At 52.3% G+C, this 9,404-nt stretch overlaps 1 protein-coding gene across 1 annotated transcript in view; it reads right to left on the reverse strand.

The window, feature by feature from the left end:
• The window catches only part of JAG1 (jagged canonical Notch ligand 1), a 36,363-nt gene extending 27,187 nt beyond the window's left edge, over window positions 1-9,176 (reverse strand). Inside the window, exons 1-2 of the mRNA XM_042980911.1 lie at window positions 8,597-9,176; window positions 7,861-8,166 (exon numbers count right to left, since the gene is read on the reverse strand). Of these exons, the coding sequence (XP_042836845.1) occupies window positions 7,861-8,166; window positions 8,597-8,677 (387 nt within the window). The 5' untranslated portion in view covers window positions 8,678-9,176. The remainder of the gene's footprint in view (window positions 1-7,860; window positions 8,167-8,596) is intronic.
• Between the last annotated feature and the right edge of the window lie 228 nt (window positions 9,177-9,404).

The raw sequence follows: 9,404 nt of genomic DNA on the forward strand, positions 1-9,404 counted from the left end.
TATACTGAAGGCACCTTTTATCTTCCAGGTTTATCTCAGAATTCTACCTCCCCCCCCAAATCCAAGCCATTAGCAAATTCCCGCTTTTACTCAAATCTTCATTTGTAATTTAGAATGAGGTCAGTCTCACAAAACAGCAGGGTTTAAATAAGCCTGCCATCTTGAAGCTGGAGAAATAGATGGGGGTTGGGGGGAGCACATGAGCCCTTCCTCCGTGTCCCTGAGCTGTCACTGTCAGATACCAATGCATCGGAAATAGTGCGCATTTCTCAAATAATCCCGTGCCACCAGACACACAGCCACCATGAGAAGGCACCCACAAGGTGAAGGCAAAAATGGAACACGAGAGGGAAAAAAAAAAAAAAAAAAAAAAAAAAGAGCTTCATTCATAACTCTAGACAAGCTTACTGCTCAGAGACACAGCATGCCGTCTCTGAATATAAAAATATCTTGTGATAGACCCTGCTTTGGAATTCAGCCGAAACATGTTTCATACTCAAAGCAGAGCCGGATTCCATTTCGTTCACTGATAACTGTGGGAAAATGCTCTGAAAAGCAAGCAAAACCAGGCAAGCCGGGGCACATACCCAGCCCTCTCCTGTTTGGTGGCCACGGGTCCAAATTCATTGTTGTCATCGTTAATATTTTATTAGTCAAAGTTACATCTTATTTACAGCCTCTAAGTTTCCTGAGACTTCCTACAAATTACAGGACTCTTCCCTGAGAGCAGCAAGAAATTACATTTCTCTACTGATTGGAGGTGAGAGCCAAATCCAAATGAGGCCAGATGTGTATTCTGTATAATTAAGCCCTTCGTTTGCTGGCCATGTTGAGACCCACGTTCTACACTTCCACGTATTGTTGTAATTAATCCTGATTAAATGCATTGATATCCAGATTTCTGACAGACTTGCACAAGCACTAAACACCTAACATCCACAAACCCCACAGAAAGGAGAAGGCGTGCCGGGACTGAGCTGGCATGACAGTCTTAACCCTGCTTAATGAATGCTCAAAGAAGGCAGCATCCTTCAAACTTGCACAAGAACCTGGAAGACCAAGCTGTGTACCTGGCTCATCCTCACCAGAACTGGTGAGACCTCAGGAGTTGCTGACCAACACTACGCAACCCTGAGGGTTGGGTGGCACAGAGTTCTGGACAGGGAGTGTCCTGATCTTCCGTGAACTGCCTTCTTGGTGGTGGACATGGGGTTTGGGCTGGGGGCTGCAGCACTGGCAACAAGGCCTTGCCAAAAAAGAAAGAAAAAGCCCTGGGCCATCTCTCTTTCTGGTTTCGGAGAAGGACTTATGGTTCTGGGCCTCACCTCCTGGAGCAGGAGGATTCCTCCCACCCAGCCTTCAGAAGAAAGGATTCCCTCCAAGGCCCCTATTAGGAGGCCCTCTTACCTCCCACTCCATCCCCACACTATAGATCAACAATCAAGATAATTTGGTAATGATTATTACTTGCTAGGAACTTTAATTTTTCCCAGGCCCACGCTTGACCTCTGTACATCCCAGAATATAGTTCCAGACTCCAAGATCCAGACCACGCACACACTTTATACCATCCTAGGAGGCCAGTACCAGGCCAAAAATCAGATGCAATCTGCTATGATCTTGTCATGCCCAATTTGTCACTGCAAATCTGACCCCCTCCCCTGACAGCGGAGGCCAACTCACTGGGCATCCCCCACCAATGGCTTGGGGAGGGGGTGCCAGGCCAGATGATGGGCAAGTGTTCCGACTCAAGCTCCTATGAAAATACCACCCACGAGAATCACAAATAGCAAATACCGGGATTTTTCTTGGTTTCAAACTACAAAAGTAAGACTAGAAGAATCCCCTTGCTTTCATCTCTTCTCTTCAATCTCCCCAGAACAACAGCCTGGGGGCAAAGCAGGAGGGATGGGCAGCTAACACAACTTCAGCCTGGGCCTGTGCCCCTTCCCACCTCCAGGCCCAGGGGATGCTGGCAACAGTGGCTGGTTCTTATTCTCGTGCAGCAGGAAAGAGGAACAGCCAGCTTTCAGAAGGACTTCCGCAGCCTTTTACCTAAAGGAGGGCCCCAACTTCGAAATCCCAAGGCATCCCAGGATCCCAAGGGCCTCTTCCCGCCCCGGGCACCGTGGCTGCGGGAGGGCTGTGTTCTGCGCCCATCTGACTCCTCGGTGGTTACCTTGGCACCGGGCAGAGTGGTAAGCACTTAATTGCCACATTAAGAAGGGGGATGTAAGAAACAAAGGTAATTGTGTTGGCAGCTGGGAGCTTCCTTTTCCTGGCAACAGCGGCAGCCAAACCAAGCCCTGAGAAGAGGCTGCTTCCATTCCTGCCAAGCTGACGGACACAAACAAACCGCCATCCAAACGGCACGCGTGCGGCGTCCAAAACCCCAGGCCACCGCGACAGGCGGCCGAGGAGCGCACACCCTGGGAATGCCCGATGTGCCCAGGGGGCCATTGTGCGAGTCAGTCGGCCCCCGGGTTTGTCTGGGGCCCTGTACTCTGCTGACTCAACTGTCGCTTCCTGTCGCAGGCCCTGTATTAGCAGTATTTTTGGAGAGGCCGCATTATTCTCTGTAATCCTCATTTCAGTCAATTCGGCCACACTATTGTCCTGCCTGTGTCTGGGTGGCCACAGTATAAAATATTCCAGTCACAAACATACCAAATAAAGGCTTCAGAGATCGCATGTGTGGGCACACGCACGCTCGTACGAAAAATTCACGTGTCACAGGGCGGTGGTGAGGGGAGGGCCTGAAGAAAGGACAACTTCCCCACAGCATCCAAGCCAAGACAACTTCAGCCATAGACAGCAATTCAGTGTGCAGGGCTTGACATTTCAATAGAGTCCGATCTGGTTACAAAGGGCGATTTTCTCATGAAAGCCCACCTCAAAGACTCACCGAGTGGGCCCCAAAGCTCATATCCAGATTGGAGAGGCTCAATGAGATGCCCCCACCCCCTTTCCCATCATTACCCTTACCTGTTTGAAAAGCATCCCACTGATAATTAAATGCACCAGTTACAAAAGGGTGGCGAGGTTAATAGATAGAATACCGAGAAACCAGCCAAGCACAACCGTCCGGTTCACACAGAGCAAGCCTGAACAAGAAGCCTTTCTACTTATTTACCAAAAGTGCACAAAAACTGGGCTGAGCTGGTAGAGGACTCTGAGTGTTGGACTATTTATTGTACCACTTTTAACCACTGGGAGCCATGCTGCACAATTTCTTCCCTGCACATGCACCACACCAGTGACAAATGTCACCGGCCCCGTAAAAACAAGGGCCACAGGGGCAGGGCGGTCCATGCAATGATCAGAAACCAGCAAGGAAATCACAACACAGCCACTCGGCATCACGAGCCAAGAGAAAGGTGGAACATTTCTGAATGCAAAACCCTATCCCCGCCTCTGCTACCACCCTAGAAAACATGAGAATCATCACATCCTAACACATCTTCCTTAAGTTGAAAAATTGGTTCAACTTATTCTGTTCTAGTTTTTTTTTTTTTTTTAAAGTATATTTAAAAGCTGGAACCAAGTGTCACTTCTCTCAGCTCAGAACCTAACCTAGGGGGTTAATAGGTAGGGGAAGGAACATGCTTATAGAAGTTTACCAAGGAGGGGGGAATGCTCAGGAACATTTGCTTTTATGGATTATCATGCTCATTGTATGCACATCCAGATATTATGCATTCTTACATTGTAACTAATCTTGAAAAGTCTGACATTGGAACCAAGTTCTGGCCTTTACAATGGGCTGGTGGCTGCTATGAACCCAGTCAAGGCCTCTGTTTACATTCTTGTTTTCAGATCAGGAACATGATCTTTGTTGCCTTGGCTTCATTTTTTCATGAACAACATTTTGTCCACCAGGCTAAACCTTCCACGTGCCTTCTATCCAAAGGGTCCCTTACCACTCTTCGCTATAAAGATTTTACGCAGTATTCAGAGCACTGATTCCAGGGAGAGGACATGCCTGAAAGTGGCTGCTGCCACTCCTCCTTATGCGTCCAGCTCCCCAACAGCCTTGATGCCAAAAGCTTCACTGTTCTCTACAAATGTTTAGAGTCCCTGTAGAATTATGGGTGTGGAGTTGGTGGGCTGCAAACTCCTATAAGTACTGGAGGTTTGAATAAGTTGCTAAGAAACAACACAACAAGGAGGAAGAAAACACAGAGAAGTTTACACCTAGAAAAGAAAAAAAAAATTAAAAACCAAGTACCTTGCAGAAGGATTTCATGTGGAGAGCAGCCACTCTGAAGACACTTAGCACAAAGTGAGTGCAGCTCTACTTTCCCCCAAGCCTGGTTTTGCAATACAGACCTGTCATTTCATCACTTTAATTTGACATAGGTGTCTGGGAGCAGAAGAGGTTTTCTCCACATAAGGAAATCCCTTGCTCCAAGCCCTTATACTCACATGTGCTGTTTGCATGCATGCATGCAGGATATGGCCACATGGGTTGCACACACTGGCTGTAGAAAGGAGCCAGTTCAAATGAGAACCCCATCCCTCCACCTTCTGCGTGTCCACACCACACCTACAGAGGCTCAGGGTCCAGGAAACACAACAGAGGGCATAAAGGCAAGGACAGTGTCAATTACATTCTGTGATTAACCTCGTGACATCTGATTTACCCAAACCCCTGGCAGTTGCTCAATCAGGCCTTAAGTATAAAGGGGGCCAAAGTTGGCATCACTCTGGTATGCAAGAAACACACTTCATTGGATTTTCCTGAAAAATTCAGCTGCTCCCAGCAAGCCTTTTATCACTGTCAATGGCATTTAAATAGGACGCCAAAGGAACAGACATCTCAACCACTTCCCCCAAAGTTTCTCTAGATTCAGTTCACTGCAGGGTCTGCAATGGATCAATACAGCGAACTGGGGTTCTGGAGTTCCTAAAAACCTTTTGGGGCTTGTTAGTAGTAACTTCATTAATGTATTCTTATTAAGCAGGTACCACTGGGATTCAGCACTAATTTGGGGAGGCACGACCTAACCATTTCATTGATTTATAAATGGTTATTCCCAAATCACTTCCCGTTGAGCCCAACTACCTTCCATAATGTCTGTTCTTATCACTAGGTCCCCCTGATTGGAGGGTCATAAATCAGGCCAGTTGCTTCAAGTCAAGACCCTGTGAGCAGCACTGGAACGGGGATTAGAAGCCACAGATGAGAACCATAGGCCTGGAGCTGGGGCAGCAGACATTCAAATGGAACATAATCAGATACTATCCGATGGGCAGGCCCACCTCTACAGAACCTCCCACATGGACACTGGAATGTGGACTAGATTTCAAATGTGGCCGAATTATTTCCTCTTCTTCCTCTCTAGAGCACGAACAGTTATTTGATTGGGGTCATAATCCCAAACAAAAGACATGAATTACACCACCTTCCAAACTGACCTACTGTGCACCACGAACCAGGATTCTCCCACTGTCCACACATTTGGGAGGACCCATGTGGACAGTAACTAATTGTAGGGTCAGGGGCTCAAGTGGCTGGAAGTCCAAGGCGTTTTTTTTTTTTTTTTTTTAAAGACCATATTGTCTTTCCATATTGAATTTTGTACCAAGTTCAGTTTTTACCTATTCAAGAAAGTCAGTTCTAGATAGACATGCTTATTAATATTTAATTGCCAAACTGAATGAAGCTGCACTAACTACGTCAATACCTAAGTGCTTTCACTTCACTTAACACTCACCCTGGAATCATTCTTGAAAGTTACAGACTGTGGTGTTTCTCCAACCACACTCGGGAAAATAAACTAAAACAATACACCTAAACTCCACTTTCTCTTGGGAAGTAAAGCTTAAGTTTCACAGCAGGCCTTTTAGGGGGGCAGGGTGGAGACTCATTTATGAGTGATACATGCACTTGGCCCAACTTCAAAAGAACCACACTCAGTGTAGTCCCAGCATTCTCCCCATTCTAGAAAAGCCGAGAGTCTATTTCATGGTTGGTGACCCGTGGGCCCTGAAACCACAGAAGAGCACCAGCAAATCAATCGTCTCCCTGCCCCACACACGGCTTCCTGCTCATTCCCCATCTAGGACTCTGCCAAGTGTCAAATGGGGACAGACACACACCTAGGTCACTTTCCAAAGCCAGGCCTGGGGGAGCAAGGCTCCTTGTTCTCATCCACGCGGTCCTCTGACCCTACTCTCCAAAGTGAGCCTCAGCCAGGCCTGCAGCTTTTCCACATCACTAATAAGATTCCTTTTATGGTCTTGTGAAACGCAAGGGGCTCCGGACTGATCCTCAGGAGGGTGGAACCACCTGCAGGCCCCTTCCCCCTAAACTCCAAACACAAGTTCAAGGGCGGTCAGTATTCACAGTTAACTTGGGCCCAGTCAGATTAGAAAATGGCCAGCCTCTTTAAAGTTCTCCCTAGTAGGGGATTAACAAACAAGATAAACACTCTTTGTAAAATTGAAATCCGGCAACAGACGCGGCCCTCCATTCTCAGAGAACTCCACATACCACAGGTTTTTATAAGCCCCTTTTAATGGCATGTTTCTGATAACTGTCTTATCTCACCCATGGCAGAGGGCACTTTATAACGCCAGCTCCAGGAAATGTGGGCCTTGAGAGCCACCCCAAGATACACCCACACGCCGGCACGCATTCACCAAAGTACCCTCCCTTTCCATCCCCTCCCAGGGATGCGAATCACAGCCCCAGCCTGCGGGTAGGAGGCAGCAGAGTGCTCCCCAAGACAGCACGTGGTGGAGAGTATTCCCCTGGGCATTGAGCACCCCTCCCCTCCGACCCCACCCCCCCCCTCCACCTCGCCACCCACCCTCACAGACTAGGCCAAGCCCCAGTCCGGGCGATGAGCCACACCTCCCGGACAGCAGGAGCTGAGCAGAGGGCACGAGCATTTTCCCCTTTCCTCCCCTTCTGCAATCACACTCATCTTCCTTCTACCCAATTTGGGATGTTGCAAGGGCCTCGTTGCAGAGTCGGCTGGCTGGCCTAGCTGCACCGGGGCGGGGGTCCACGCGCTCGCACTCTCAGCGGCTGCCTCTAACAGGCCCCCCCACTTCCAGGCCTTGACACGCCCCCGGAGGCTAGCGGGGGCCGGGCGCCCGCCGGACGAGGGCGTACCCCCGCCCTTCCCCGGGAAGTTTGCAAACACAGCTGGTTCCAGAGCCCGGGAACCGCTGGAAGTGAGGCCACAACGGCTACACCGCGCGGGGGCGAGGGCAGGAAGGGGCCGGCAGGGGGCGGAGGCTCTCGGGTTCACAGCTCCAGCAGCGGCTTGGAGACACCCCCCAACCCCCCACCCTTCTCTGCGGCAGCAGCCCCCGACCCCTTACATTCAGCCCAGAGCGCGTCCCCGCACGCCCCAAATCTCCCGGGGAGCAGCGGGAAACGGGCTCCCCCACACCCTCCAGGAAGGACACGCCCGCCCTCCCAGCCGCTCACGAGAAAGGGGAGGGTGCCGATTTGGACGGCGTTCGAAGGCCAGAACTGCGCCGCGTCGCCTTCCATGGCGCATCAGGTTTAATTGGTTAAGCAAAGATCATCTATAATGAACTCCTAGCTCGGGGCGGGGTCACTCTAGGGCCTTCGTGTTAGTTGCAAGTTTAAACCAGACTTCCTGGGAGCTTTGCCCCACAAACCTCTGTGGACTCCCCACTTTTGGGCGCTTAGCAAAAAAGCCACGAAGATAGGGCCTGCTGATAAGTAACTATATAGTCTCGGCTGCCCAACACCCCACCCCACCAGACTTTTCCAGTTAGCTCGGAGTTTCAAGCCAAGGTCCTTTAAATCCCTCTCGCAAGAGAGAGGCGCGTGGGTACGGACCTCGGCGGGCCTCCCTCACCGCGTAGCCCACTCACCGGCCACGCGAAACTGAAAGGCAGCACGATGCGGTTGCGTTCGTTGCCACGACTGGCCTTGAGATTGAAGGTGTTGCCCCCGATGACAGGAGTGGAGCCCGAGCCGAAGCTGCAGGGCCCCCCGGCCGTGACGCGGGACTGGTACTCCTTGAGGCACACTTTGAAATACGTGTCACACTCGTCGTGGGAGCACTTGCGGTCCCCCGGGTTCCGGACGCCGCCGCAGCAGTTCCCGTTCTGCAGCTCCCCGTTCACGTTCTGCATGGACAGGATCTCCAATTCGAATTGGCCGGAGGCCCCGCACACCTGCCGGCGAGGGAGGGAGGGAGGTAGGTCAGCGCAGGGGAAAGTTGTTTTCTTCGAGGGTGGAAGTAGCGACTCCCTCCCCGCCCGCCCCAACGAGCCCTCAGCGCCAAGTGAAAATAATTTTGCAAAACTGAGTGCAAGGACTAGACGTGATTCCCGTACAAAAAATGCACGAGTGCAGGAGAAATCCGACGACTGCCCCCGGGGAGAAGAGCGGTGAGAACGCAGCCCCCTGCCCCGCCGGGAGGATACATTTAGGAGGCCGGAGGCTCCCCCAGCCCCGGTGCAGCCTCTCAGGCGCAGGGACCGGGCGGGGAAGCCGAACGCCCGAGGGCTCCCGAGCCCGTTCCAGGCGCCCAACCGCAGGCGTCCGGGGCGCTGCGAGGAAAAGGAGAGGGCGGGCCGGGAGGGAGGCCCGGCGGGCTCCTACCTTGGCTCGCAGGGCGCAGAGCAGGGCGAGCAGGAGGCTCAGGGGGCGCCCGGGCCGGCCGCGCGTCCGTGGGGACCTCATCGCTGCGCCGCGCGCCGCGGGCACTCGGGACGCCGCCGCTGCTGCTCGCGCTGGTGCTCCGACCGGTGCTGCCGCCGGTGCTGCCGTCGCCGCTGCCCCTGCGGCCGCCGCGTCCCGGCTCTAATATACTCCGCCGATTGGAGCATGCACGACTGGAAAACAACACCACTTTTCAAAAGCTCTTTCAAGAGCGGCGCGTTCCAGAAGGCAAAGGGCCCGGCCTCCTTTTATTATTCTGATCGCTTCTTTGAGGCGCTCCCCCTCCTCTTCCACCTCCCGGCTTTCTTTCCTTCTCTCGCGCTCCCCTTCTTTTATTATTATGATTATGCGCAGCCTTTTATTCCCTTTCAGATCAGCTGCTTAGAAAGGAGAGAGGGAGGGGAGAAAAAAAAAAAAAAACGAGCCCAGCTCGCGGGCCGGCCGCAGGTAACACAATGACGCGTGCCCGCCCGGCTCTCGGAGAGGGACTCGGAGAGCCCGTCTGAGAGCAGCGGCCCGGGCTGGCCACCTCTACCCAGCGCCCGGGGCTGGCGCATGCGCGCTTATTAATATTCATGAGGGGGCGTGTCATGCAAAAGACACGCCCCTTCCCTCCGGTTGATGGGGAGGGGGAGTACTGGGAGGAACTTGGAAGGGGCTGGGGGCTTAGCGACGCGTGATAAGACCTAGACGTCGCAGGGCCAGGCGCACACCCTCGTCCTCAGGATCTTTGGACCAGGCGGGAAGG

This window comes from Panthera tigris, chromosome A3 (assembly GCF_018350195.1).
Source record: "Panthera tigris isolate Pti1 chromosome A3, P.tigris_Pti1_mat1.1, whole genome shotgun sequence".
Classification (NCBI taxonomy): domain Eukaryota; kingdom Metazoa; phylum Chordata; class Mammalia; order Carnivora; family Felidae; genus Panthera; species Panthera tigris.